Genomic DNA, 27,812 nt, shown 5'->3' with positions numbered 1-27,812 from the left:
TTGCTGCGCTGGCCCTGGGGGACAGCCAGCAGTCAGATCCCCACCCCCGCAGGCTTTGGGCTCAAGGACTCTTCGGCAGGCCTGACTCAAGGCCCCGGGCAGAACTGGCTCTGCAGGGTAAGAAGGGGTGGCTCCCTGGCCCAGGGCCCACTGCCCCACCTACCGTACTAGCCAATCGGGGCCTGGGGCCAGGGCACTCCTGAGCTGGCTGGCAGTCCAGGGCACCTGGGCAGCAGGAAGGAGGCTGAGCCCTGGTTGTACAAATGAAGCTGTATTTGGGGGTGGGGTGGGGGCAGGGAGGGGGTGGACGGTCAGTCCTCCTTCAGGCTCCCGAACACTGCAGCCGGCACGCTCTGCTGCTCCAGCCGCACCTCTGTGGGAGAAGGGGAGGAGACGGGAGTGACTCCTCCCGGGAGATGCCGCCCCGGCCTGGTCCCGCCCCTCCCCTGCGGGGCCGGCCCTGACCATTGGGCTCCAGGTCCATCTCGTCCTCGTCTTCATCCTCGCCCAGCTGGATCTCCTCTGGGTTGGCCTGCTGGGCCAGCTCGGCCAGCTCCTCACGGGAGGCATTGCTCCTGGGGGTGGGGGCCACAGCACAGCCTCAGCGGGGCTCCCTCCCCAGAACCAGCTGGCTCGGGGCCCGCAGGGTCGTCCCCCTCCCGGCTCCTGGCCACGCTCACCTCACAAAGAGGATCTTGCTCTGTGCCCGCGGGGGCTGGTCCCGCTCCGCCTCGGCCGCCAGCTGCTCAGCCCGCTGCTCCAGTAGCTTCATGTCGTCCATGCCGCTCTGCCCCGGAGCCAGGTCGGACACTGCAGGCAGAACGGGCGAAGCCGTGCTCACCAGCACCCCCAGCACGAGGCCGGGAGGCCAAGCTGGGCGCCATACAAGCAGGTATGGGCGGTGCAGGCCAGGTAGTGGCCTAGGCCGGTGAGCCCGTGTGGGCCCGGGGGAGGCGGCGGCTGCTCACCGGTGCCCGTGGCGCTGCCCGACACCTTGAGCATCTGGGAGGCCATGAAGTTGACCTGCGTGTTGTACGTGGCCTGCACGCTGCGGCGGATGCGCAGCATCTCCCGGATGGTGTCCTCGTTGCCGTGCCGCACCTCGAAATCCTTCCAGGTCTGCCAGAAGGCGCCGGTCGTCTGCCGAGGGACCGCGGGAGCAAGGGTGTGAGCTGAACGGCCGGGCCGCAGCCGCCTCCGGGGCCCCCCCCCCCCAGCCGCCCGCCCCAGGGCCCCGCCCTACCCGCGGGTCGCAGATCTGGGAGCAGAAGCTGTAGATGGCGCGTGCGCGGTCAATCTCCCCGAGCTTGCACTCCATGTCGGCGAAGCGCAGGCACATCTCGCGCGCGTGCTCGTCCGACAGCACCTGCGGCAGGGCGGGCGCGCGTGAGGCGAGGGGCGCTCCCCAGGTCCTCCCCACCGCCCGGCCCCCGCGCGGGCACCTCGATGGCCTTCTGGTAGATGCTGCGGGTGTGGGTGACACCGTAGATCTCGGCTGCCCGCTTGATGTAGATGTTGAACATGTCGTACTGCTGCGCGGGCTCCACCGCGCGGGTGGCGCGCTCGTACACGGCCATGGCGTGCCGGGCCAGGCCCCACTCCTCCTCCAGCTGCGCGTACAGCAGGTACAGGGCTGCGGCCGGGCGGGCGGGGAGAACGGCGCAGGTCAGAGGCCGGCGGCCTGGCCCGGGACGCCCCGCCCCCGTGCCCGCCCGCCCCGCCGCCTCACTTTTGGCGTATTTGGGAGGGCAGCCGTCCAGCGCCTGCTCGAACAGGTCCCGCGCCCGCTCCAGCTTGCGGCCGCCGTAGCGGGCGATGAACTTGGTCAGGTAGGTGCTCCAGATGTCCGACACGTTGGGCCACTTGAACAGCGAGATGCCGCGCTCGTACGCCTGTCCGGAGGGGCAGGTGCGTGAGTCCCCCGCTCAGGAAGCCAGGGGACGGCCCTCCCAGCCCTGCGTGGCAGACCGGGGCGTGGGGTCTGCCTCCTATCACTTCCCCCAAGCTGCAAGGACCCCACAGCAGGGCTCACTGAGCACCGGCTCTGGGCACAGGCGGGCACCGGGACCAGGCTCACACCCCGGACGGAGGGGCAGTGACCACCCCACAGGCACAACCACCATGCCCCGGGGTGGGGGGCATAGAGCAGAACAGCAGAGCGGGGACACCGTCCTGCCACCCCTACACACACAAAGACAGGGTGCAGGGCTCACCCAGGGCTGGAGCCCGCCCAGAGCCTCCTAGAACATCTGGGTGTCATCTGGGTTAATCAGGATCACTGGGGTGGGTCTCACCCACCGTGAGAGAGACACACCACACCCCCACGTGTCATACACACACTGTGCACACACACATCACATGCACACACACCACACCCATCACACACTGTGCACACACACATCACGTACCAGACACCACACACACACACACTGCGCACATACCACAGATGCCACACACAAAACATATGGTGCACACACATGCACACACACACCACATACCAGACACCACACACACACACACACTGCGCACATACCACAGATGCCACACACCAAACATACGGTGCACACACATGCACACACACACCACATACCAGACACCACACACACACACACTGCGCACATACCACAGATGCCACACACATCACACACCAAACATACGGTGCACACACACTGCACAGGCACACACCACACACATCACACACTGTGCACACACCAGACACCACACACCCACACACACACCCACACATACTGTGCATACACATCTCACACACACATACACCCCACACACTACATACCACACACACCGTGCAAACACACTGTGCACACACCCTGTGTGCACATACCCCACACCCATAATGCACACAGACTGCACACACAGACCCCACACCCCCACATCACACACACACACACACCACACATGCACACACATCACACACCACACACCCATGGGAGCAGACGGCATCCACGTGCCAAGAGGCGCCCCAGAAGCCCACTCTGCTGATGCACACCGCGGCCCAGGGAGGGGACGCGGCACTCTGGGGCCCCGGATGTGCCGGCTCACCTTGAAGCTCTCCTCGAAGTACTTGTGCTCCTCCAGGAACATGGCGTAGTTGATGACGATCTGCGGCGTGGCGATGCGCAGGTCCAGGATGCGGTCGTACACCGCCTTGGTGGACTGCAGGGACGGGCACGGGCAGGGTCAGGGTCGGGCACGGGCAGGGTCGCAGCAGGGTCAGGGCGAGTCCCCGGCCCTGGCCGCCCAGCCCTGAGCAGCTCACCTGGAAGGTGCCAAGGCTCTCCTCCAGGTCGGCAAGCATCGACCACACCTTCAGGGACTTGTACACGCGGTTCTGCACCGGCTCGGAGCCGTCGAAGTACTCGGCCCGGCGGGCGGGCAGCGCCGTCGCCTTCTGCAGGGGGCAGAGGTGGTGTTAGGCCAGCGCTCGGCCGGGCCGGCTGCACAGCCCGCAGCCCGGCGGTGCTCACCCGCAGCAGCCGCAGCGCCTCGTCGTAGTTCTCGTGCCGCAGCTCCAGCTCCCCGCACTGGCACCACACGCTCGCCAGGTCGTCCACCTGCTTGAAGTTCACCTTGGTGGCCTTCTCCAGGATGACACGGGCCTGGGGGCGAGGATGGAGCCCGGCTGAGACCCTGCCCGCCAGGCGACCCCTCCACGGGGAAAACGCACATGCAAACGTGACCGAGTTTCTCTCTCTCTCTCTCTCTCTCACACACACACACACACACACACACACACACACACACGGAGCATCACTCACATCATCCAGCTGCCCGTTGTCCTCGTAAAACTTGGCAAATGCGACCCACAGGGTGTGGGGCTTGCCTGTAGCCTTGAAGGGGTCCACCGTCTGCACGGCCTCCGTGTACGTGTTGATGATCTAGGGGCAGGAGGGCCAGGGTCAGCGCCCTGCAGCAGGAGGGCGGTGGGCCCGGGGTGGGGGTGGGGTGGGTACGCACCTCCCGGGGGCGGCCCTGGTGCAGGGCCACGCGTTTGTGCCACTCGTGCACATGGTGAGGGTTCTGGCGCAGCAGGACGCTGTTCAGCAACAGGGGCCGCCGGCTGATGAGCTGCTCGAAGCGGGCCAGGCGCAGCTCCAGGTCCACGTCATCTGGGAGCCGAGGGCGGGTCGTGAGGGCCAGGGCCTGGGTGTGAAGGCCTCAGCCCCAGGCCACCCCCCCAGCCAAGTGCTCCAGGCCTTGGAGACCCCGCTGGGCTGGGCAGACCAGCCCCAGCCCTTCTGGAAACCCCTCCTACCCTGCCAGGCTCTGCCTCAAGCCTGAGAAGTGTCCCCTGTGCAGCCCCACTGCTGGCCTCCAGCCAAGCCTCCCAGGGCTGACCCCACCTGCGACAGACCCCAGCTCCCCCAGCCCTTCCCCGCCGGCCAGGGCAGCCCCGGGGCGCACCCTCCTCCTCGCGCCCCAGCTCAGAGGCCGTCTCCATCTTAGCAGCGATCATGCTCTCCTCAAACTGGGCATAGCTGTCGAACACCTGCGTGAAGTCGCGCACGGTCATCACGGTCCGGATGGCTTCCTCATACACGTCCCGAGCCTGCAGGGACAGACGCAGGGATGAGAGCAGAGTGCGGGCAGGTGAAGGCCCACCTGGTGCCCACTGGGGAGCACAGCAAACACCCGGAATTCCCATGGAGCCCACCCGGCCCTGCCCTGCGCTGCTGGAGCCGCCTTGGGAGTTCCCATGCCTCCCAGATCCAGGCCCCAAACCATGAGTGCTTTGGCACCCAGAAGTGACCAGCAGCTCCCTGGACCCCACAGGTCCACCCTGTAGCAACCTTGACCTCAGCTTCCCGCAGAGACCTCCATCTGTGCTCAAAGGCCCCCTCCTGCCTGCCTCCTCCGGCTCACCTTCTCCCAGCCACCCCCACCCCACCCCTCACCCACTGGATCGCAGCCCCATCTCCCCGTGTGCCCCTGTCTCTGCCAGCATTGGCGGTGCCTCTCTGGATGGGGCACCTGCTCAGCCCCACGGTGGCTCCCTGAGCCAGGCAGCCCAGGAGCCTCTCCTCAGTCTGCAAGGGCCCCAAGAGACCTCTCTGAGCTCCGCCACCCCAGCCTCCCTCCTCCCTCCCCACTCAGCTCCACCCCAGCCTCCCTCCTCCCTCCCCACTCAGCTCCACCCCAGCCTCCCTCCTCCCTCCCCACTCAGCTCCACCCCAGCCTCCCTCCTCCCTCCCCACTCAGCTCCACCGCAGCCTCCCTCCTCCCTCCCCACTCAGCTCCACCCCAGCCTCCCTCCCCACTCAGCTCCCACCTTTTCTCAGGCTGCAGGAACCCCAGCCAGCCCCCTGGGGACTCTCAAAGCCCCCCTGCTCCGTCCCTGTGCTACCCCGTCACTGCCTGACAACGAAAGCAAGGTAACGGGCTGCTGGTGTGGCAGAGCGGTGAGGCCGCTACCTCCGATGCCAGCATCCCATTCGGGTACTGGTTTGTGTTCTGGCTGCTCTGTCCTAGCACCCTGCTAACGGCCTGGGAAAGCAGCAGCAGATGCCTAGTACAGGCCCCTGCCAACCCATGGGGGAGACCCAGAGGAAGCTCCGGGCCTGGCACTGGATGTTACAGCCATCTGGGGGAGTGAACCAGCAGATGAAAGACTTCTGTCCCTCTCTCGATAACTTTCAAAATAAATAAATCTTAAAAAAAAAAAAAAAAAAAAGGCAAGATAGCAAGGCCAGCCACGGGAGGGGGTCCCTGTATCAGGCTCTTGCTTGGTGCCCTGCCAGCGTCTAACAGATGCCCCAGTGGCAAGGGAGCTACCGTACCCTCATTTCCCAGTGGGGTGGCACACAGCCAGAGCCTGCCCCAGCCACGGCCAACCCCACGGCACTGCACAGCCCTGCCTTCAGGACAGCTGTGGTCACGGACACGCGTCTGTCACAGATGGCACCTGCTTCCCGCCCATGCTTGCACCCAAGTGTTGGAGGTGGCCTGCCCCACACCCACCTTCTCGAAGTGGCCGCTGCGGATATAGTAGTCGGCCAGCGAGCACCAGAGCTTGCCCAGCTGGTCGGTGAAGCGGGTGAGGCCCCCGCGGATGATGGCGTCCACGTTGAGGGACTGCACCTTGTCCGGGTTCTGGGAGATGAGGTCACACAGCTCGTGCCACAGCTGCAGGGCAGGCGGAAGGGGCCTCAGCCTGGACTCCGGGCAGCGGCGTCCCCAGCGCTGGCCCCGCCCAGCCCCCGCAGGCTCACCTGGTAGTTGGACTTGCCCGCCTTGGACACGAACCGCTCATCATTCACCACGGTGGCCAGGCGCTGGGCGGCCTCGTCCAGCCGGTCGCTGGACTTGAGGTACTCAATGTATTCTTCTGCGCTCTCAGGACTCAGCTGGGGACCGCACGACCCACCGGCGATCACTGGGGCTGTGAGGCTACACCCGCCACCCCCCGCCCCCTACAGTCTCTGGGCCTGGAGCCACTGACCTGGCCACAGTCAGCCCTCCTGCCTGCCAGCCCCGCGGGAGCCCTGCCTCACTCCTGACCACTCCAGCCCTCCATCCGCCTCAGCCCCATTGGTCCGGCCGTGATGACAGTGGTCTAGCCTGGGCCCCGTGGGTCCTGCCCAGACCAGGCCTTGCTCTCATCTCTCATCACAATCCCCCCACCCAAGCAGTGCTGTGCTGGCTCGTGGTATACAACTGCCCAAACTGCACCCCACTCTACCCGCACCTGCTCTCTCCACCCTGCCTGCCCCGGCCCCACCCAGCCACCTCTTGCCCTCACCATGGCTGGGGTCTTATCCTGGCTTAGCTGTCAGCTTGAATGCACCTGTCTACCCAGTTAGACTGGAAGCTCCGTGCAGGTGGGGACTGGTTTATTCACACTGATCCCAGCACCTGGTTCTAGGCTGATGTGGAGCAGCTGCCAGCAAACTACTTAGAAAATGAAGAAACGAGTCACGAGCAGAAGCTGTGTGTCTCCGGGAGCCCTCTCCTCCCATCCCACACAGGCACCTGGCCCACCTGATGCGCTCACCTTGAGGAAGCGCCGGTAGCCTCGCACAGCGGTCTCCGGCAGAGGGTGTGAGCGCAGGAAGCGCAGGTACAGGGGCCAGATCCGAGAGTGCTGCGTGATGGGCAGGGCCCGGAGGGCGCGGTCGAAGGTGCGGCGGGTGTGTGTGACACGGCCCTGGTCCATCAGGAACTGGCAGTAATCCAGCCACAGACGGGGCATCTGCACGCATGGGCAGAGGCAGCCAGCTGTGAGCTGTGACAGACACCAGGTGTCCCGCGGCCAAGCTGCCTCTGGAGCCTCGACACAAGCGCAGGACCCAGAGTCCCAGCTCCAGGACAGAGTCCAGCCCGACCACGGGGCACAGAGCCAACGGGGCTCCCACCCCCGCCAGCCACGCCGAGCCCACCTTGTGCATGAACACAAAGGCCCGCTCGTGGACAGAGGCCACAGGGCTCCCCCCCACCCCCCCAGCCACGCTGAGCCCACCTTGTGCATGAACACAAAGGCCCACTCGTGGACAGAGGCCACGGGGCTCCCCCCCCGCCAGCCACGGCATGAACACAAAGGCCCGCTCGTGGATAGAGGCCACGGGGCTCCCCCCCCCCCGCCAGCCACGCCGAGCCCACCTTGTGCATGAACACAAAGGCCCGCTCGTGGACAGAGGCCACGGGGCTCCCCCCCCCCCCGCCCAGCCACGCCGAGCCCACCTTGTGCATGAACACAAAGGCCCGCTCGTGGACAGAGGCCACGGGGCTCCCCACCCACCCAGCCACGCCGAGCCCACCTTGTGCATGAACACAAAGGCCCGCTCGTGGACAGAGGCCACAGGGCTCCCCCCCCCCCCCCCGCCCAGCCACGCCGAGCCCACCTTGTGCATGAACACAAAGGCCCGCTCGTGGACAGAGGCCACGGGGCTCCCCCCCCCCCCCCGCCCAGCCACGCCGAGCCCACCTTGTGATGAACACAAAGGCCCACTCGTGGACAGAGGCCACAGGGCTCCCCCCCCCACCCCGCCCAGCCACGCCGAGCCCACCTTGTGCATGAACACAAAGGCCCGCTCGTGGCAGTTGTTGACGTCTTCGTAGGCGGGGTCGGTCACACAGCGATGCTTCACCTGCGCCCGCCGCGCCTTCAAGTAGCGGTACCAGAGCTTGTAGCTGGGGAACGAGGGTCAGATGCTGACGGGTTGGCGTCAACAACCCTCACCCTGCCCCAGGGGACAAGGGAGGGGTGACCTGTCTCAACAATACAGGGGGCACGGACTGAGGTATCAGGGCATGAATAGAGCGGCTGCCTGGGAGCCACCTGCCAGTTCTGTCGAGACTGGACCGGGAGGGGTGGGGGCGGGTGGGCAGGGGCCCCACCTGCAGGGCAGCAGCTTGAGCGCCCGCTCGTACAGCTGGTTCAGCCTGGGCTTCGGGGCACCCTGTTTGAACTCGATGTAGCGCAGCCAGCATTTGACAGAGAACTGGTTCCGCATGATCTCCTCCTCGTAGGGGAGGTCTTCTTCCTCCTATAGGGGCCGGGAGGAAGGGAGACCTGCCCTCAGAGCCGGGAAGCAGCGCCACCCCCCAGCCCACCGTCCGAGCCAGGTCATCACACACCCAGACTCCTCAGACCGCCGGGCTTCCAGACATAACCCTGTCACCAGGACTCGAGTCCTCCAAATCCCGCCACCCACCCTCTGTCCCGGGTCACCAAGACACCAGGGCCCTGGTCTACACGTCGGGCTTCTGAGCTGCACGGGACAGTATCTCCTCACCGCACGCCTCTCCCCAAACGCCAGGTGCTTAGACTCTCGCACCTGACCCCATCTCCACCTCGGCCACGGGAATTGTCAGGTGCAGCTGCTAAGTCATCGGCCCACAGCCAGCGTCTAGCTCAGCTCTGCCCCAGAACCTGGGAGCTAGGTCTTTATTTCAGAAAGTACGGGCCAGACACGGAGCCCCTAGCCCTGGACACCGAGAATCTCGGGGTGATGCCAGGCCTCTACTCGGACAGCAAGACTTCCGCCCGATAAGCTCCACATCGCAGGGTTCCCCTAGCTAGGGCAACAAACCGTCACCCCAGAAATCAGAGCCCTGGCCTGGCCACCAACTCTTTACTTTTCAAGGCCCATTTGGGCGAATCCTCCTCCCGTTTCCCGTGCGCCATTTCCGCCTCCAACCCGAGACGCCAGGCCCTTAACCTCCACAACAGTTCTTTACTCAGGCCACCCGGGCTCCGGTCGCGACTCCGGAGCTCTACTCCTGGCCAGCCCAAGACAGACATCACTAGCCGGCCTCTGGCCCGTTAGGGTCCCCTAGCCTTTGCGTTCCCAGTTTTGGCCTAAGTCCCCTGGGCGGCCATGCCCCGATACCTCAAGACATTCGGGTGCATATATCCCTATAGGGGCCACCCCTACCCCAACGCGGACTCACAAAGACAAGATCCGGCCGCTCGGGCCGTGAGATGCGCGCCATCACCACCATTTTCCTAGCTGTCCAGGTAGAAGCGAGAGTCGCGCACTTATGACGTCTCCTAAGAAAAGTCCCGCCCCTCGAGCCAGACCCATTTTCTATTGGCTGAACGCTCCTCGACAGCGCGGCCCTCGGTGTTGACTTCCGTTTAGACGCCGCCAGTGACCGGAAGTCGAGTGGAGGCGCCTGAAGATTACGACATCCTGGAGCTCATTGACCAATCAGCATCAGCAGTGTATTCCGCGAATCACCAGTGAGCTGCGGCCTTGCTGGAGAGTCGGCTGTGGGCGGAAGTGGCTTTATAGACCTGGAGAAACGGCGATGGGGGTGAAGCTGGAGGTGTTTCGGGTCAGTGAGCACAGGTGTGGGCTGGGAGGCTGCGTCGGGATTGCTGCGATAAAGGGGGAGCTACGGGGAGGAGGTGCCCTGGGAAGGAAGCTCTCGAGACTGGAAAGGCCTTTACGTTCGGAAACCCAGAGGAGGGGGCGGCTAGGTTGAGGGGCTCGGAGTGGGGCGCCCGGGTTGGGGGCTTTGAGAGCCTTGATCTCGTAGGGACTGGTGAGCCCAGGAAGGGGGCTGCAAGAAGGAAAATTCCAGATCCTGAGGGGACTCTTGGGCTCGTGGTGGGCGTGTTGTGGCTCCGATTGGGTGACCCTAGTAGTCTGAGGGCAGGAAGCGTGCGGAGAGGCCTCCGGGGGTTTCGGGTGCTCCAGGTGTCCGAATGAGCGGGGTGGGTGATGAGGTCTCGAGGGGCTGCCTTTGACTGTCATAGGAGCAGCCGCGGCGCTAGGACCACTTGCGTGTGTGCCTGTGCGTCGCGCATGCGTGTCTTCGACTCGCAGCCTGGAGGGGGCGGTCAGGGATAAGGACTCTGGGGTGATGGGGGCGAGGCTTTAAGGGGGGAGGCTTCTGCACCCTTGGTGGCGATTTTGGAGCTCCTGGGCTGGGCAGGGGGTGGGCCGTCCGTCCTCAGCCACGCTGCGTGTGCCCGGGGGGTGGTAGTAGCCATCCCAGCTTCTGCTCACCCGCCCACCCCCAACTCTGCAGATGACGCTGTACCTCACGTTCCCCGTGGCAATGTTCTGGATTTCCAATCAGGCCAACTGGTTCGAGGACTATGTCGTGCAGCGCAAGGTGGGCACCCGCAAGAGTGCTCACGGGTCAGCATGCCCCGGGGTCGGGGGAGGGGATGGGGCAGGAACCTACCGGGGACCCGTGTCAGCCTCTCTTGGTTCGGCACTGCCCTGAGCGCGGGGCTGGGGAAGCTCCTGGCCCGCGCCCTTGCCTGTGACTTTGTCCCCACAGAGAGAGCTGTGGCCACCGGAGAAGGAGGGCCAGGTAAGCGAGCTATCCCCCTCCCCCAGGGTGGCCCTGGCTGTGATGGTGGGGGTGGGGTGGTCCCCACTGGACATGGAAGCCGTGGCCTGAGGAAGTAGGGGAGAAGATGGTGGGAGAGGGGCCTGCGTCCCGAGCCGTGTGCCCACCTGCTTCCCCACCCCCAGCGCCAGGAACTCGAAGAATTCAAAGAGAGGATCCGGAAGCAGCGGGAGGAGAAGCTGCTTCGCGCCGCCCGGCAGGGCTCCTGAGGCCGCCCCTCCACCCCACAGAATAACACAAACTCAGTTCCGCGTTCTGCTCGCACAAGTGTTTTATTGCGGGCCTCAGGGCCTGGGGGTGCCAGGACAGCTCAGGGGGCTTGTGTCTGGGGCTGGGGGCTGCTGTTCCTGCGGAAGCTCAGAGCACTCGGGTCCTGAGGGGTGAGCAGCGGTTGGGGGCTCAGGGTCCCAGCTCGTTTCTGCACGCCGTCCTGTGTGTGGATGAAGAGGGGGAAGGCGGTGTAGGGGGAGGTCAGAGCCAAGGGCAATGCAGCGGGCGCGCAAACATGGAAGAAAGGTTGCAGGCAGGAACCCACCTCCCAGTGCACGACCACCCTTCTGCCCCTGTGAGCGCTTTTCTGTTGCCCGCCCTTGAGGGTGGTATTTGGGGCTCTCTCCAGGGTCCTGCTCAGAACCCAGGCTGTGCATGAGTGGGGACCTGCAACACTCAAGTGCATCCCAAGTGCATCCTGTGTCCTCCCCCCCACCCCCCAGCCTCTCCGAAAACCCTCAGACTCGGGCATGACCTAGGCCCCCGTCCTGACCCTGTCCGAACCTTAGCCGGGCAGATGAGGGACACCATCAGGACATCACCCACCTTGGGGCCCACGGGCTGGAAGCCAGGCAGGGCACTGATTGTCACACGCTGGTCATCCATGCGGCGGCCCTGGGTGCTGGCCAGCATGTCCATGAGACTGTCCATCTCGGGTGTGGGGCTGCCCTCTGCGGGCAGCAGGGCTGCATGGGGGTGGACACACATGCCAACTCTAGAGGACACAGCCCACCCCCACACCCCTGTCTGCACCCCCAGACTGCACCCCAGGCCCACACTCACGGCTCTCGGGGGCCTGGCTGGGCCCAGCCTGCAGCGAGCAACGCTGCTCCTCCATGCGGTCGCCCTGCACGTGGCTCAGCAGGTTGAAGAAGCCCTCCTGGTCCGGGGAGCCCGCCTGGGGACACACACACGCTCAGTCCAGTGGGCCCCTCGGCCCGGAGCCCGCGCACAGGGCCCACCTCCCCTCTCCCTCAGCGCTCACCATGGTCCCTGCCGATGTGCTGCTCAGCGGAGCTGCTCCAAATGAGACAGGAGCCTCCTGCCCAGACCCAGGCCCCGCCCCGGGGGCCCCAGCCGGCAGCCACTTCACGTGGTGCCAACAACCCCAAGGGACAGGCCGGCAGGGCTGGTGGCCCCCTGTCCTAGATTGGGGCTTGACTGGAGGACAGCCTGCAGGCTGGTACAGGAATCTGGGGAACTGGACCCAGGGGCCGCCCCAAAGTGCCAGCACCCTCCCCCCTGCTCCTGGGGTCAGCACAGGGGCCCTGCCCTCTTTCACGGGGCCATGGTCGGGCCCTTGGACCCTCATGTCCACCAGCACCTTCCCACAGCAGCAACTGGGTCAGGGGTCCCAGGAGGACCGTCTCTTTAATTAGATGTCCTACAAATTAATTAGTCCTGTCAATCATAGGCTCTGAGACCTTGAGGGGTGGGGGTGGGGCCCCTTACCTTGGTGAGGGGGGCTGACCCTCCCTCCTCTGCCTTCTCGTCCTGCTCCATCACCGTACCCCTCCCCTGGACTCTGTCCACCTTTTCCACTGGCCTCTGCCCGCACCCCACACCAGACAGGGCCTTTTAAACGACCGTGGCATGGGGGTGGGCGGGCGCCCCCTCCAGCCCCAAATCCCCAGCTCATATCCCATCTGCTCCCACCCAAGCTTAAGCCCCATAAAGATGATCCAGATAATTGTCCACCCCGGACAATGCCGGGTCTCGCGGGCGGCAGGAGGCAGGGCCACCTGGACTCCACAGACTCCCAGGTGGGGTATCCCCACAGCTGGGGAACACAGGCCGCCGGTGGGAACCATGGCATGATGTCCCCGCTCCAGCCAGCCAGCTCCCCCACCGTACCTGTGGCCTTGTTCCTGGCCAGGGGTGGGGAAAGACGAAGCCAAAGCCTTCCCACCCCCCTGACCCTCAGGAACCACCGGCCAGCCTGGCTCCCACGGTGCCTGATTCCCAGGGGTCTCCTGGCCACCCTCCCCTCTACTCACTGACCTTGGGGTCTGGGTGCCTACTCCAGCTTCCAGAACAACTAAGTCTGGGATTTGCTGTCACCCAGCTACCCACATGGCAAGCTGAGCCGTCTCCTCTGGTTCATCGCTCGCTCCAAGAGTCGAGGGGTGCCAGTCTCTGCCCTGCCCTCCGATCCCAGCGGCAGCTTCCCCTCAGAGCCCTAGGAGGGGTGCCCCTCCCCAAGATGCCTTTCTCCAAACCAGTGGCAGTTTCTTTCCAGGAAAAAACAGGCTGTGTTATCACTGCACCTGCTCCCATCCAGCTCCCAAGTTCTTTTTTAAAAAATTGATTTTTATTTGAAAGGATGAGAGAGAGATCTCCCATCTGCCTGTTCATTCTCCCAAGTGCCCACAACAGCTAGGGCTGAGCCAGCCTGAAGCCAGGAGCTTGGAACTCCATCTGGGTCTCTCACGTAGGTGGCAGGGACTCCAAATATTGGAGCCATCATCTGCTGCCTCCCGTTGTGCACATTAGCAGGAAGCTGGAATCCGGAGTGGAGCTGGACTTGAACCCAGGCCCTCTGATACAGGATGTGAGCACCCCAAGTGGGGTCTTAACCATTGCACCCTCGGCCACACCAGGTGCCAAGATTGTTTTTATTTATTTATTTGAAAGGCAGAGAGTTATCTTCATCTGTGGATTCATTCCCTGCAACGGCTAGGGCTGGGCCAGGCTAAAGACAGAGCCAGGGACTCCACCCAGGTCTTCCACATGGGCAGCAAGGACCAAGTACTTGAACCGTGATCTGCTGCCTCCCAAGCGCTCCTCAGTAGGAACCTGGGGGGCTGGTGCTGTGGTGTAGCAGGTTAGCTCCAGTTTGAGTCCCAGCTGCTCCACCTCCAATCCAGCTCCCCGCTATGAGCCAGGGAAAGCAGCAGAGGATGGCCCAAAAGCTTGGGCCCCTGTGCCTGCGTGGGAGGCCCAGATGAAGCTTCTGACTTTTTTTAAGATTTATTTGAAAGGCAGAGTTAGAGAGAAAGAGAGAGAATCTCCTATCTGCTGGTTTGTTCCTTAAATGGCCAAAATGGCTGAGGCTGGGCCAGGTCAAAGCCAGAAGTCAGGTGCTTCATCTGGGTCTCCCTTGTGCGTGCAAGGGCCCAAGCACTTGGGCCATCCTCTGTTGCTATCCGGGGTGCATTAGCAGGGAGCTATATCAGAAGTAGAGCAACCGGGACTTGAACCAGCATGCATATGGGATGTCAGCACTGCAGGTGGGGACTTACCCTTCTATGTTACAGCGCTAGCCCCATAAATAAATCTTAAAAAAAAAAAAAAAAGAAAAAGCAGGGACCTGGATTGGAAAGCAAGCAACCAGGTCTCCAGCTGACACTCTGGTATAGGATGCAAGTGTCCCAAGTGGCAGCTTAACCCACGGCACCACAATACCTACCCCAGGTCCCAGTGGTGACCTGGGGTGATGCCAGTGTGATGATCCTGGGCCTCGGTGGATGGACCCACCTGGGGGCTGCCGGCACCAAGTGCTCTGCTTATCCACAGAGAGGGCATCTACGGATCTCCCCAGCTACAGATGGAAAATAGCCAGGATCGAAATGGCAGCTGAACCGAGTGCATGCAGGCTTTTCTTCTTGTCACTGTGCCCTACACAACGCAGCGAAACAGCTCTGCACCTGGCATGGCACTGGGTTAGGGATCGCAAGTCCGCTGGAGATGACGCAAAGTCCCCCGGATCTCGTCTGCGGGTTCTGTGCAAACACGGCACTATTCTCTAGAAGGGAGCTAGGCATCTGCAGGCTTTGGCATCTGAAGGGGTCCTGGGACCACAAACCAGGTGGCCCAAAGCCACACAGATTTCCTGTCTCGGCTCCAAAGGCCAGAAATCCGAGGCCAAGGCACGCTCCCTCGGAAACCCGTGGACTGCAGGATGGCCCTCCCCAGCTCCCGTGGCGCCTGGAGGTCCTTGAAGTGCCTGCAGCACTTCCGCCTCCGCCAGCGTGGTCACCTGGCCTTCTCCCCGTGTGTCCGCGTCCTCATCCTACGTGGACAGCAGTCATATTGGATTAGGGACTCGCCCTACTCTCGGATGACCTCATATTAAATAACGGCATCTGTGACAGCCCTGTTTCCAAACAAGGCCACGTTCTGAGCCACTGGGGATTAGGGCTTGGATATAGTCTTCTTCCCCTGCCCCCCATAACTATGGAAGCCCCTGGTCACCCCCAGTATAGTCGGGGCCTGTGTGTGTGTGAGGGCGGTGGCAGGCCCTGTAGGCAGCCCCTGGGGGTCAGGCGGAGAAGCTGGGGTGGTCCCAGCTCCACACGTTGCCCCTGTGATCTGCCCTCACCTCCCAGGATCTGGAGGGGTTTCCTGTGGCCCCCTGTGCTGTGGTTATGGGTGGACAACAGTAAATACACTCAGAGCCATCGGCTTGCACAGTTCTGGTGGGTGAATTAGAGCTGAAGATTGCTGTTGAGGGAGGAAGAGCCGAGACGCCTGCCTAGAGCGGCCGACCATCCTGGCTCTCCTGAGTGTCAGCTTCTAGCACTGCAAGTCCCACGTCCTGAGAAATGCCTCCATCCCAGCCAAACTGGGACGGGTTGGAGCACCTTGTCCATACGGGCACTGGTTCATGTCCCGGCCACTCCACTTCTGATCCAGCTTCCTGCTAATGGCTGGGGAAAGCAGTGGGGGACGGTCCAAGTACTCGGGCCCCTGTGCTCATGTGGAAGACCAAGAGGAAGCTCTTGACTCCTGGCTTTGCCTGAACCAACCCTGGCTGTTGTGGCCATCTGGGGAGTGAACCTGGGGATGGAAGATTCTCTCACTGTCTTTTTCAGAATCTCTCTCTGTTACTCTAACTTCCAAATAATAACAATTTTTTAAAAGTCTGACTCTTGCTGCCCCCATGTCCCCTTTCTGCCCCATTGCCCACCTTCCCCTCCCTGCGCAGCCTCCTCACTGCCCCTCCAGGCTCACCCCCCCACACACACCTACCTACCTGGGTAGCTCAGGGGTGCTTCTTGATGCCATTCAGAGGTAAGACTAAAGACCACCCCAACACGTGGCACTTTCTATCCCATGACCACTTATGAAGATACTATAGAAAGTCTGCAGAAAGATGGAATTAGGCTGGCACTGCGGCTCAATAGGCTAATCCTCCGCCTGTGGTGCTGGCACCCCGGGTTCTAGTCCATGTCAGGGCGCCGGATTCTATCCTGGTTGCCCCTCTTCCAGGCCAGCTCTCTGCTGTGGCCCCGGGAGTGCAGTGGAGGATGGCCCAAGTGCTTGGGCCCTGCACCCGCATGGGAGACCAGGAGAAGCACCTGGCTCCTGCCTTCAGATCAGCGCGGTGCACCGGCCACAGTGCGCAGGCCACAGCAGCCATTGGAGGGTGAACCAACAGTCTCTCTCTCTCTCTCTCTCACTGTCCACTCTGCCTGTCCAAAAAAAAAAAAAAAAAAAAAAAAAAAAAAAGATGAAATTAAAGACAAGTTTATTTTGGTGCAAAAAATTTTTTAAAAATCTGTGCACCGTTTTTCTGTAATATACATTTCCCATGAATCGTATGAAAACCCTTTGTGCGTATGGATTTCCAGCTTTTTTTTGCACTAAGAGAAATGTATCTTTTAATGACATTTTCCATGTTGTTTTTTTAAAGTACGCTTGTATTTGCAAATGACACACACACACACACACACACACACGAGAGAGAGGGACCAGAGTTGTGGTGTGTAGCGGGTCAAGCTGCCACCTGTGATGCCAGCGTCCCATGTGGGCGTCGGTTCGTGTCCGGACTGCTCCACTTCCAAACCAGCTCCCTGCTAAGGGCCTGGGAAAAGCAGTGGGTGATGGCCCAAGTGCTTCCTCTCCTGCCACCCACGTGGGAGACCCGGATTAAGGTCCCAGCTTTGGCCAGGCCAAAGTCAGGAGCCTCTCACGTGGGAGGCAGGTGCCCTGAGCCGTCCTCCGGGCTGCGTTCCAGGAACCGCAGGGAGCTGGAGCCAGGCGCTGTGATGTGTGGCCCAGGCCTCAGGGGGCACAGAGAACCCTGCGACAGGGGAGGAGCATGCGGGGGTTACTGTGTCCGCGGCGACTCGGCACGCGGCTGCGTGAGCGCGCTTACCTCGCCACCCTCCGCGGGACTCTGCGTCCCCGCCCGCAGGGCACACCGGAGGGGGCGGGGCCAGGTGCTGGGGGCGGGGCCCACGTGGATGACGCGGGGGCCACGCCCCCACCTTGGACAGACCCGGAAGCGGCCGCTGAGCTCCTGGGGGGAAGATGGCGCCCTCAGGGCTGAAGGCGGTGGTGGGGGAAAGTGAGTGCCTCCCCCGGGCGGCGATCTGGGGGTCCCTTGGGGGAGGGGAGATCCGGAGGCTCACGGACTTGGGGACCCCGAGACCCCAGGCCCCCGGCGGCGAGGAGCTGGGGGCTTGGACTGGGCAGCCAGCCGAGCACCTGACCCTCGAGTGGGCGGACGGGGACTTGGCCCCGGCTGGACACCCCAGCTCTCTGGGGCCCGAGCAGAGGTGTAGGGAGTGGTGTGGGTCGGGAGCGTTCCGGGGTGCCCCGGAGGAGCGTACAGCCGGACCCCTCCCAGAGCTCCCTGGGCGAAGTTGGAGGCTGGACTCTTGGGGGCGCCTGCGGACGACCCCGGGTGCTGGGAGCGCTTAGGGGGGCGTGTCCAGGTCCCAGGGGGTGAGGCTGGGGACCTCCTCCCCTACAGGGCCCTTGCAGCGTGAGGACCCAGGCGCCCCGGGGTTCTTGGAAAGGGTGGAGGTCGCCGCCTCCCCCACCTCGGGTAGTTCCGGCCTCCGCGGTTCCTTCCGCCCAGCCTGCCCTGATAACAGTGGGCATGACTCTGGCCAGGGCGGGGCCCCCATATTCCTTCTCCAAACTCCGGGCGGGGCGGACTGACCGGAACCCCCAGCACTGCCGTTTAATGGGGAAAACCAGGGATTCCGTTTTACAGGGGAGGAAGCTAAGGCCGGAGCGGGGGCAGAGCTGGGAACCAGGGAGGGGTCCTGATGTAGGCGCTGTGGGTGTGGCAGGACGGGGAAGGTTAGCGGGGGCAGGGGGCACACTTTCCACTTAGCCCTGCAACTCTGACGCATCCATGGGGCGGACGCTTCTGCCCCTAAGCACCCTAGCAGCAGGCAGGCACCCAGGGTGTGTGGGTGTTACCGTCCTCACAGAACTCCAGCTTTCTTTATGAGTAGGGGGCGGGTGGTGGTGCCAGGAGCCACCTCCCAGGGTTGAGGGGAAGGCTGACTGGGAGTTAAGCCAGTTCCAAAGCCAAGGACGTGGCCCCCTTCCGTCTGCAGAGATTCTGAGTGGCGTCATTCGGAGCGTGAAGAAGGATGGGGAGTGGAAGGTAGGGGTGAGGGGCCTGGGCACGCCCCCTTGGTACTCAGAGGCAGCCCCTTGTCCGGTCCCTTATGAAGGACCCTGAATGTGGGACCCCCTGCGAATCCCCCCGGGAGGCCGTTGTTCTGGGAGGGCTGGGGGTGAGGAGGGGAATCGGGTGGGCGGGCCCTGAGTCCTTGTGCCCAGCCAGCCCTTGAGACCGTTGGTTCTGCCCGCTGCCTCCCCCCTGCCTGTCTGTCCACCTGTCCATCTCCGGGCAGGTGCTCATCATGGACCACCCAAGCATGCGCATCTTGTCTTCCTGTTGCAAAATGTCAGACATCCTGGCTGAGGGCATCACCAGTGAGTGGACCCTGAATGTGGGAGCCCCGGGGGGTGCAGCCCATGAGTGAGCCCAGGATCCACTCCAGTTGTCCAGAAAGCCCATGTACGCGGCTCTGCCTGCACGGACAGCCGGAGCTTGTGAGCGAGTGTGGGGGCCCCTGGCTGTGCAGCCCCAGTGGGTGGAGCCCTGTGCAGGATTCCCAGGGTGGACTCTGAATAAGACCCCCTGGAGTGCCACCCCTGCCCGCGTAGCCCTTAGCTAGATGACCCCTAGGTTATACCTCCTGTTTGGGAACCTCAGGGAGCACAGCCCCTCTAAGTATCAGACTCCCCAAGCCTGAGACTCCCTACGCACCCCTGCCCCGTGCCGCCCGTGTGTCCCTTCCTGTCTCTCCTAGTTGTTGAGGACATCAACAAGCGGAGAGAACCCATCCCCAGCCTGGAGGCCATTTATTTGTTGAGCCCCACGGAGAAGGTGCCCGCACCACACGAGGGAGCGTGTGCATGCAGGAGGGCATGTGTGTCGCATGCGTTGGCATGTAGTTCGCATGCACTGGTGTGCAGATTGCATGTATCGGCCGGCAGGTTGCCTGTGCTGTGTGCCTGCATTGGCGTGCGTGTGCGCACACCTGTGTGAGTGTGTGTGTGCCCCTGTGCATGAATGAGCAGTGGCTGGGAGGCCCTGGCAGAGAGACACATCCCAGGGCCAGGCCTGAAGCGCGGTCTCCATTCTGCAGTCGGTTCAGGCCTTGATCGCAGACTTCCGGGGGACCCCGACCTTCACTTACAAAGCAGCACACATCTTCTTCACCGACAGTGAGTGGGGGGAGACGGGGGCGCGGGGGCCTGGGAAGAGAGGGTGCAGCGGGCTGCTCTAGTCTGACACCCCCTTCCTGCTTGCCCACCCCAGCCTGCCCCGAGCCCCTGTTCAGTGAGCTGGGCCGCTCTCGCCTGGCAAAGGTGGTGAAGACGTTGAAAGAGATCCACCTGGCCTTTCTCCCCTACGAGGCCCAGGTACAGCCCAAGCCGGTCCCCCAGAGGGGTGGGGTTGGTGACCGAGCGTCCCAGGCTCCCGAGTCACGGATTTGAGCACAAGGAGACAGTCGCCCGTGCTGAGGCAGTGGGGGGGCCCTAGTGGACTCCTGGAGTTCTGTCCCCATTGGGCGGCTGGGGGGAGGGGGACAGGCAGGGGCAGTATAGAAGGCACCTCAAGTTTGTCCCACCCACGGGGGAGCAGGCTGGGATTTCTCCACCCACCCTTGCAGATACTGGCGAGGGGCTGCCCTGAGACCCTGCAGCAGGCTCCAGAGCCCAGCGAAGCCCCCAGACTGCACGCAGGTGCTGGGAGCTGGGTGGGTGTGCACCTGCAGCGGTCACCGTGACGCTTGTGTCCCCCAGGTGTTCTCCCTGGACGCCCCCCACAGCACCTACAACCTCTACTGCCCCTTCCGGGCAGCGGAGCGGACACGGCAGCTGGAAGCACTGGCCCAGCAGATCGCCACGCTCTGCGCCACGCTGCAGGAGTACCCGGCCATCCGCTACCGCAAGTGGGGCCCCAGCCCGGCCCCCTCCCCGTGCTGCCCCCTGAAGCTGTCCACTGACCCCACCCTGGCCCCCGACTCCCCTCCTTGACCTCAGTCAGGGCCAGGCCCTGACGCCCCTCGTGTCTCTGACCGCTCACCCTAGGGGCCCGGAGGACACGGCGCAGCTGGCCCACGCCGTGCTGGCTAAGCTGAACGCCTTCAAGGCAGACACGCCCAGCCTGGGCGAGGTGAGGGCAGTGCCGGGGCCAGAGGGTGAGGTTGGGCCGGGGGTGGGGCACAGTCAGCGTCCTCACCGCTGGCTGCCCCCAGGGCCCCGAGAAAACCCGCTCACAGCTGCTGATCCTAGACCGGGCCACAGACCCCGTGTCCCCGCTGCTGCACGAGCTCACCTTCCAGGCCATGGCCTACGACCTGCTGGACATCCAGCAAGACACGTACAGGTGGGTGCACCAGGGCCCCGCCGCCCTCTCCTGCTGCTCCTCAGCGCAGGCCCTGGGACCCCGCCCGCCTCCTCCCCAGGTACGAGACCACGGGGCTGAGCGAGGCCAGGGAGAAGGCGGTGCTGCTGGACGAGGACGATGACCTGTGGGTGGAGCTCCGCCACATGCACATTGCCGACGTGTCCAAGTGCGTGCCCAGCCCCAACCCGGGGGTCCCTGTGCGAGCCACGCCCTCCAGCCTCGCCCCTCACCTCAGGGACCCGCCACAGCCCCCAGCCTCACGCTGCCCCTGCACCCTCCCTTGTACCCCCACGGCCAGGAAGGTCACGGAACTCCTGAAGACGTTCTGTGAGAGCAAGAGGATGACCACCGACAAGGTAGGGGCGCGCCTGGGGTCCCCAGGGATGGGCGCTGGAGGAAAGCCCCTCCCCAGCGGGGGGCGGGCCTCAGCCCGGGCTCACACCCGCCTCCTGCTCGCTCCCACCCCGCCCAGGCCAACATCAAAGACCTGTCCCACATCCTGAAAAAGATGCCGCAGTACCAGAAGGAGCTGAACAAGGTGGGCCCAGGTGCGGGGTAGGGCGGGGTGGGCGCGGCCACCTTGGCCCCACGCTCTGCCTGGCTGTGTGCCTGGACTCGGCACCCCACCCCGCAGTATTCCACGCACCTGCACTTGGCGGACGACTGCCTGAAGCGCTTCAAGGGCTCCGTGGAGAAGCTGTGCAGTGTGGAGCAGGTGAGGGCGGAGGGCGAGGCCTAGCACAGGGGCGGAGCCTGCGGGGCGGGGCTCCCAGGGACGGGGGGGGGGGGGGGGGCCTTGAAGAATGGTGGGAAGATGGGTGGGGCGTCAGAGAAGGGAGGCCTGGATGAGAGGCGTGGCCTTGGAGGGGGGGTGGGGCTTCTGAGCAGTGTGGGGTGGAGGCGTGGCCTTGGAGAGGTGGGCGGACCTGGTGGAGACCTATGGGGAGACTGCCTTGGCACTGTGGGAGGAACTTGCTCTGTTGGGACGCCTCCCTGTCCCCTGTCCGCACTCAGCTGACCCCAAGTGTCCCGCAGGACCTGGCCATGGGCTCTGACGCCGAGGGGGAGAAGATCAAGGACACCATGAAGCTGATCGTGCCCGTGCTGCTGGACACGGCGGTGCCGGCCTACGACAAGATCCGGGTCCTGCTGCTCTACATCCTGCTGCGGAATGGTGGGGTCCTGGGGCTGACCCCCCATCTGTGCCTCCTCCTGGGGCTCCTCAGCTAGTTCCTGCCCCTCGGAGACCCCCACGCAGAATTCCCCCAACAGCAGGTCACTAGCCCCTGGGACGTCCCGGGACAGGACAGGCGCCCAGCAGAGGCCTGGGACCGCCCAGCCCACGCCCCAGCACCCTTTTCCACTCCTGCAGGCGTGAGCGAAGAGAACCTGGCCAAGCTGATCCAGCACGCCAACGTGCAGGCCCACAGCAGCCTTATCCGCAACCTGGAGCAGCTAGGGGGCACCGTCACCAACCCCGGGGTACGCCACACAGTGGGCAGAGGGTGGGCCGGCACCGCCGTGCCTGTGGAGCCCGAGGCCTGGCTCCAGGGGCGGGCGGAGGGGCCACAGTCGACCTGGGAGCCCCCGGAGGCCTGGGCAGACTCCCCAGCCCCCACGAGCACCCCAAACAGCTTCCTGGGTTCAGCTTCAGGATTAGCCTCTGCTGTCTCTCTCTGGCCCTCTACACCCTACCTCCCCGATCCTGCTCCTCCAGGGGCCCACGGCCCTCTCGTGTGCTGTGTCCGGCGTCCGTCTGCCTCCTTTCTCTCTGCCCCACTTCATTTTCTTCCCTGCCATCCGTGTCCCTGCTTGCTCTCTCTGCTCTGTCTCCCGTTCTCTCTCTCTCTCTCTCTCTCTGTTCCATTTCTCTGTCTCTGTCTCCACACCACTCCCCCTTCCCGATGCCAGACAAGAGCCCCGCCCTCATGGCCCCACCTCCTCCCACCCCCCACCCTGACACCCTTCCTGGCCCCCCCCCCCCCCCGCAGGGCGCAGGGCCTTCAGGCCGGCTGGAGCGCCGGGAGCGCCTGGAGCCCACCTATCAGCTGTCCCGCTGGACCCCGGTTGTCAAGGACGTGATGGAGGTACCTCGGCGGCGGGGGGGCCGCCCCCAATCCCGTCAGCGGCTCAGCCGCCCTGCTGCTCCTGGCGCTAAGCCCCCGGGGCTTAATGGAAAATCCCTCATTATGGGCATTCCCCTGGCACCGATCGGCTCTGCCGTGGGGGCACCCAAGCCTGCACCTGCAGAACAGGGTGGCATGGGGGCCCCTCGTGGAGACCCTTGCTTCCTCTCGACCCCCCACCGCCTCCTCCTTATGTGGGGGGAAGAGGGGTCAAAGGCAGCAGCAGCAGGGGCTGGGCTGGCCCCTGTGGAGTCCCAGCACCTCCTCTAGCTGTAGGCTCGGTGACCTTGGCTGCCGCCGCCTCCCGTGCACCATGGGGGCTTGGGGGGCTCAGCCACCACATTCCCAGGGGGCAGGAGGTGCGGATGATGGGTCCCGTCTCCTGGGATCTTGACCCCTGCACACACTGGGGTGGGGGGGATCCAGCTTTGGGCCCCCTCACCTGAGCTGTTCTCTTAAGCATCCCCTGCCCCGGCCACCCAGGACGCCGTGGAGGACCGGCTGGACCGCAGGCTCTGGCCCTTCGTGTCTGACCCTGCACCTACGCCCAGCTCCCAGGCCGCCGTCAGGTGAGGGCGCTGGGGATGCCCAGGGTCAGGGCTGTGTGGGCGGGGTCTCTGTCTGGCCTGACCCCTGCCCCCTCCCCGCACAGCGCCCGCTTCGGCCACTGGCACAAGAACAAGGCGGGCGTGGAGGCTCGGGCCGGGCCCCGGCTGATCGTGTACATTGTGGGTGGCGTGGCCATGTCAGAGATGAGGGCCGCCTACGAGGTGACCCGGGCCACCGAGGGCAAGTGGGAGGTGCTTATCGGTGAGTGGCGGGGCCGGGGGTCCCTGGGGGGCTGGAACCCCATGTTCCCCAGTCTCTGGACTCCTGAGTCTTCAGCAGGTCAGGGCCTGGTTTGCCCAGGGCAGGGCTCAGCCCCCTCCCTGCCAGCCAGGATCCTGGCCAGGGGGAGTCTCAGGGCAGAAGCGGCATCCCCACACCTGCAACCCCCATGCTCCCGCCCAGGCTCCTCCCACATCCTCACCCCTACCCGCTTCCTGGACGACCTCAAGATGCTGGACCAGAAGCTGGAGGACGTGCCCCTGCCGTGACCGGGACCCTGACCCTGACCCTGACCCTGTCCAGAAAAATAAAATCTTCCCCGCTCTCTGCCAGACAGCGCCCACCTCACTTTCTTCCCAGAGAGCCCCTGGGAGCTGTGCTGCCCCCCCACACACACACCTGTGCCACAGGCCGCCCCAAGCCCTGTCGTCCTGCCAGAAGCTTTCCCCGGCCCCCAAGGCCACCCTCAGCCCTCGTGGAGCCCAGAACCTGGGCTCTGGTTTTAATCTTGTGTTTGAGGTTTGCCAGCTGTGCGGCCCTGGCCTCCACCTTGCTGGGTTCCCCCGACCCCCGTCCAGGGGACAGAGGGCGACCAAGGTGGCGTGGGAAAGCTGAAGGCGTGGAGGTCCCTGCATTGGCCCTGGAATTGTTACTGGAGTGGGCAGCTGGCACAGCACGCTCGCCGCAGCTTGGCACACACGCAGCCCCTATCCGAGCCTTCGGTTTGAGTCCTGCCTCCGCTTCCAGTTCCCGCCCCCTGCGAATGCACCTGGGAGGCAGCAGCTGATGGCTCAGGGACTGGGGGCCCTGCCACCTCCTAGGAGACCCAAGTTGAGTGCCCAGGTCCCAGCTTTGACCTGGCTGTTGTGGGCATTCGGGGAGTGGACCAATGGACAGAAGATCTCTCTCCCCCTACCTTTCACACACATACATAAAATGATTACGAATAAGCCTTGCTCCTCACCCCTTCCCCACCTGTCTCCCCACGTGTCTCAACACGGGGTTGTCTCTAGTTCCCGGAATCAGCATCAGCTTCGGGGCGAGGGTGGGCACACAGTGGACCCCTCCCCAGCCCCCAGGGCATTCGCAGGGGCTCCCGGCTGCAGGATTCATCAGTGCCTTGATTTCACTTGGGCCGTCCTCCACGGCTTTCCCAGGCCATCAGCAGGGAGCCAGATTGGAAATGGAGCAGCCGGGACTTGAACCGGCGCCCACATGGGATGCAGGCGTCACAGGCAGTAGCTTTCACCTGCTGTGCCACAGCGCTGAGCCAGCCCCTCACCAGCACCTTTAACAGGTGTATCTGCCGGGGGCTGCGGTGACCTGGCCGGCATTGAGGGTCTTGTGTCTGGAGGCTGAAGCCCAAGATCAAGGTGCTGGCAGGGCTGGCTGCTTCTCAGGTGGCCTCTGCGTGGCCTGCAGGTGCCTTGGGCTGTGTGTGTGTCCCAGGCCATCTTAGACCTAGAACCCACCCTGGTGGCTTCTCTTTAAAGACCCTGTCTCCAAACGCAGCCACATTCTGAGAAGAGGGGCTGGGAATTTGGGGGGGAAGACTTAGCCCCCAGCTAAAATGAGGTAGGAATCTCAGCGCGAGACGGCTGAGGACGCTTCCCACTGGGGCACCAAGGCACAAGCAGGCAGCTAATAGGCCTGGATGTGTGGGGGGGGGGGGCAGGGGCATGGGATCCCAGAGAACACCCTGATCTGCCCTGCCTGGGAGCAGTCTGGGAAGGCTTCCTGGAGGAGGTGACCTTGGAGTGTTGAATGAAAAAGGAAAAGGATCAGGGAAGAGAGGTGGGGAGCAGAGTAGTGGCAAAGTCAAGAACTGGGAATGGAGGCCCCAGAGCTGGGGAGGGGTGGACCAGGGCGAGGATTCAGGGAGTTCCCAGGACATCCGGGCAGGAAAACAGCACCCGTGGTGAGGCTGGTGGGGGCCTGAGCGAAGCCCTGTCTCCGACCCAGCCACTGTCGCTAGGACGCATCGCATCCCCCCACCCCAGGACACAAAGACACAAGCAGGTGCGAAAGTGGGTCAGCACGGACCCCCGAGGCGATGCGTCCTGGATACGGACGACCTCGGGGATGCAGTTTCAAAACTTATTTTCACTTTATTTGGGGGGGGGGGGGTGTCTCCCATCCACTGGCTCACTCCCCCGATGGCCGCTGCAGTTGAAGTTGGGCCGTACGAAAGCCAAGAGCCGGGGGCGCCATCCCCGTCTCCCACCTGGGTGACAGGGGCCCAAGCGCTTGGGCCATTTCCGCTCCTTCCCAGGTGCATTAGCAGGGAGCTGGTTTCCCAGGTGGCGGCTTGTGTGTAGCCACTGCTGCACAATGGCGCCCCCAAGAGGAGGACAGCAGGGTGACCGTTGAAGATCATTACTTTTTTTAAAACTCCAGCTCCCTGCTAAGGCACACCCTGGGAGGCAGCAGGTGAGGGCTAAGGACTTAGATCCCTGCCTCCCCCACGGGTGACCTGGACGCAGCTTTGGCCTGGCCCAGCCCCGGCTGTAGTGGAGTGAACCAATAGATGACAGCTAGCACGCTCTCATTCTCGCTCTCGCTCTCTCTCGCTCTCTCTCTCTGTTGTCTGCCTTTCAAATACATTTTTAAAAAATTTTTAAGTTAAAAGTAACATGCAGAAATTTCAAAATTCTTCTGCACCAAAATTAATTTACCTTTGAACAAAGATTGACTTACTTGAAAGGCAAAGTGGCCACAACAGCCTGGGCCAGGCCAGGCTGAAGCCCAGAGCCGGGAGCTCCATCTGGGTCTCCCACGTGGGAGGCAGGGGCCCAGGCACTTGGGCCACCACCGCCGCCTCCCAGGTGCATTAGCAGGGAGCTGGGTGGGAAGCGGAGCCGCTGACGGAGCTAGCCGGTGCTCCCATCTGGGATGCCGGCATCCCAAGCAGTGGCTTAACCAGCGGAACCACAGTGCCTGCCCCTAAACTGACCATTTCCCCCCCAAACTTTCTGAGGTGCCCTCCCAAGTCCTGAAGTAGTACGAGGTGCAGGTTTGAGTTCTTGAAGTTCCCTCAATTAAAAAAAAAATACAAGAGGTGGGGCAGGCGTTGTGGCCTAATGCGTTAAGTCACCGGCTGTGATGCGTGCGTCCCACGTGAATGCTGGTTCAAATCCCGGCCACTCCACTTCCAATCCAGCTTCCTGCTAACACACCTGGGAAGGCAGCAGAAGACGGCCCAAGTGCTTGGGCCCCTGCACCCATGTGGGAGACCCAGAGGAAGCTCCTGGCTCCTCGCTCCAGCCTGGCCCAGCCCTGGCTGTTGTGGCCATTTGGGGAGTGAATCAGGGGGTGGAAGACCTCTCCGGAGCTGCCGGCTGGGCCAGGGGAGGTGGCGATGGGATGGGACAGCGGGGACCCAGGCAGCAAGGGTGGAGGCCTCCCAAGGGTGCAGAAAAGGAAGCGACGGACGTGACTCAGTCAGCCGGGGGGACGCTGTCGAGAGAGCGAACCGTGAAGAAAGAAGGCCAGAGGCCAGAGGAGGGGAGACCCAGCCATGGAGCAAGCCGGGAGCGCGCCCCACCCGTTACTGCAGAGTTGCTCAAAACCCTCCCGAGCAAGTTAGCCAACTGCTGTCAGGAACATTGTGAAAAGGAGTCTGGGGTGAGGCAATGGCCTGGTGGAGGGGGGCGAAGGCTCTGCTCCTGAAACCCCAGAGGAGGGGTCCCCAGGGCTGGGTCGGGCAGGACAAGGAAGTTGCAGCCAGGGGCCGCTCCACCCTGGGTGCCCGCAGTTCCCTTCTGAGACCCCCTCAGGGTCTCCATCACCAGGGCAGGCTCAGAAAGTTCTGGAAAGATAGCAAGAAAAGGTGCCATTGGTAAAGCCTTTATGGCGTGCAATCGAGGCCTCATCACGGCCCAGTAAGGTGGTCACTGGTAACGCTCCCATTTTACAGAGGGGGAAGCTGAGGCCAGAGGTGGTTGGCCACCTTGCTCAAGGCTTTGGCCTGGGGGCTTGAGCCCAGGAAGGGGGCTCCATCGTGGACCTTTGAATTCTGGCCCTTAGGCACCCTGGGTAAGGCAGGAAGGGGACAGCACGTCCTGGGTGGAGGGAGGAGTGGGGGTCCCGCCACG

At 63.6% G+C, this 27,812-nt stretch overlaps 4 protein-coding genes across 6 annotated transcripts; 2 read left to right on the top strand and 2 right to left on the bottom strand.

Moving 5' to 3' along the window:
• Positions 1-261: 261 nt before the first annotated feature.
• On the bottom strand, positions 262-9,483 carry XAB2 (XPA binding protein 2). 2 transcript variants are annotated; one of them, XM_062179067.1, is made up of 19 exons: positions 9,409-9,483; positions 8,353-8,501; positions 8,022-8,145; positions 7,010-7,207; positions 6,228-6,362; positions 5,977-6,141; positions 4,423-4,567; positions 3,976-4,127; positions 3,777-3,896; positions 3,486-3,617; positions 3,278-3,409; positions 3,061-3,174; positions 1,730-1,892; positions 1,443-1,633; positions 1,244-1,366; positions 969-1,140; positions 681-810; positions 466-575; positions 262-373 (listed from the first exon to the last, which is right to left on the bottom strand). In XM_062179067.1, the coding sequence occupies exons 1-19, from the start codon at positions 9,457-9,459 to the stop codon at positions 312-314; spliced, it is 2,568 nt and encodes an 855-aa protein (XP_062035051.1). In that variant the 5' UTR covers positions 9,460-9,483; the 3' UTR covers positions 262-311. The 2 variants fall into 2 exon arrangements, with proteins under 2 accessions (XP_062035051.1, XP_062035052.1); XM_062179068.1 differs by lacking the exons at positions 8,022-8,145; positions 8,353-8,501; positions 9,409-9,483 and adding an exon at positions 7,395-7,419.
• Positions 9,484-9,685: 202 nt separating this feature from the next.
• LOC133749522 (protein PET100 homolog, mitochondrial) lies at positions 9,686-11,091 on the top strand. Its single transcript, XM_062178706.1, has 4 exons — positions 9,686-9,795; positions 10,495-10,581; positions 10,753-10,785; positions 10,950-11,091. The coding sequence occupies exons 1-4, from the start codon at positions 9,769-9,771 to the stop codon at positions 11,031-11,033; spliced, it is 231 nt and encodes a 76-aa protein (XP_062034690.1). The 5' UTR covers positions 9,686-9,768; the 3' UTR covers positions 11,034-11,091.
• Positions 11,092-11,134: 43 nt separating this feature from the next.
• On the bottom strand, positions 11,135-12,597 carry PCP2 (Purkinje cell protein 2). The gene is made up of 4 exons (XM_062178705.1): positions 12,547-12,597; positions 11,878-11,992; positions 11,641-11,765; positions 11,135-11,254 (listed from the first exon to the last, which is right to left on the bottom strand). Exons 1-4 carry the CDS (start codon positions 12,595-12,597, stop codon positions 11,135-11,137), a joined length of 411 nt encoding a protein of 136 aa, XP_062034689.1.
• A 4,700-nt stretch (positions 12,598-17,297) lies between these two features.
• STXBP2 (syntaxin binding protein 2) lies at positions 17,298-24,047 on the top strand. Of its 2 annotated transcripts, XM_062178943.1 has the most exons (19): positions 17,298-17,386; positions 18,393-18,442; positions 18,696-18,777; positions 19,158-19,234; positions 19,497-19,575; positions 19,670-19,773; positions 20,158-20,306; positions 20,446-20,530; positions 20,613-20,743; positions 20,823-20,930; positions 21,063-21,120; positions 21,237-21,302; positions 21,399-21,479; positions 21,800-21,938; positions 22,137-22,246; positions 22,756-22,851; positions 23,374-23,459; positions 23,543-23,700; positions 23,902-24,047. In XM_062178943.1, exons 1-19 carry the CDS (start codon positions 17,350-17,352, stop codon positions 23,985-23,987), a joined length of 1,782 nt encoding a protein of 593 aa, XP_062034927.1. In that variant the 5' UTR covers positions 17,298-17,349; the 3' UTR covers positions 23,988-24,047. The 2 variants fall into 2 exon arrangements, with proteins under 2 accessions (XP_062034927.1, XP_062034929.1); XM_062178945.1 differs by lacking the exons at positions 17,298-17,386; positions 18,393-18,442; positions 18,696-18,777 and adding an exon at positions 18,784-18,897.
• The last annotated feature ends 3,765 nt before the right edge of the window (positions 24,048-27,812 follow it).

Source organism: Lepus europaeus, chromosome 20 (genome assembly GCF_033115175.1).
Source record: "Lepus europaeus isolate LE1 chromosome 20, mLepTim1.pri, whole genome shotgun sequence".
In the NCBI taxonomy this organism is placed as follows: Eukaryota; Metazoa; Chordata; class Mammalia; order Lagomorpha; family Leporidae; genus Lepus; species Lepus europaeus.
Note: the sequence above shows the minus strand (reverse complement) of the source record. Positions and strands in the feature narration are given on the sequence as shown.

Bases quoted from the DNA above. Each gene is read 5' to 3' on its own strand.
- XAB2 (XM_062179067.1), bottom strand. From the start codon at position 9,459: ATGGTGGTGATGGCGCGCATCTCACGGCCCGAGCGGCCGGATCTTGTC. The intron at 6,142-6,227 runs GTGAGCCTGCGG...CCTGCCCTGCAG, and splicing joins CGGGCAAGTCCAACTACCAG to CTGTGGCACGAGCTGTGTGA. The intron at 3,175-3,277 runs GTGAGCTGCTCA...CCGTCCCTGCAG, and splicing joins AGAGCCTTGGCACCTTCCAG to TCCACCAAGGCGGTGTACGA.
- LOC133749522 (XM_062178706.1), top strand. From the start codon at position 9,769: ATGGGGGTGAAGCTGGAGGTGTTTCGG. The intron at 9,796-10,494 runs GTCAGTGAGCAC...CCAACTCTGCAG, and splicing joins TGAAGCTGGAGGTGTTTCGG to ATGACGCTGTACCTCACGTT. The intron at 10,786-10,949 runs GTAAGCGAGCTA...CCCCACCCCCAG, and splicing joins CACCGGAGAAGGAGGGCCAG to CGCCAGGAACTCGAAGAATT.
- PCP2 (XM_062178705.1), bottom strand. From the start codon at position 12,597: ATGGAGCAGGACGAGAAGGCAGAGGAGGGAGGGTCAGCCCCCCTCACC. The intron at 11,993-12,546 runs GTAAGGGGCCCC...GTGTGTCCCCAG, and splicing joins GGTCAGCCCCCCTCACCAAG to GCGGGCTCCCCGGACCAGGA. The intron at 11,255-11,640 runs GTGGGTGATGTC...ATCCACACACAG, and splicing joins TCCAGCCCGTGGGCCCCAAG to GACGGCGTGCAGAAACGAGC.
- STXBP2 (XM_062178943.1), top strand. From the start codon at position 17,350: ATGGCGCCCTCAGGGCTGAAGGCGGTGGTGGGGGAAA. The intron at 19,235-19,496 runs GTGCCCGCACCA...TCCATTCTGCAG, and splicing joins TGTTGAGCCCCACGGAGAAG to TCGGTTCAGGCCTTGATCGC. The intron at 20,931-21,062 runs GTGCGTGCCCAG...CCCCACGGCCAG, and splicing joins CACATTGCCGACGTGTCCAA to GAAGGTCACGGAACTCCTGA.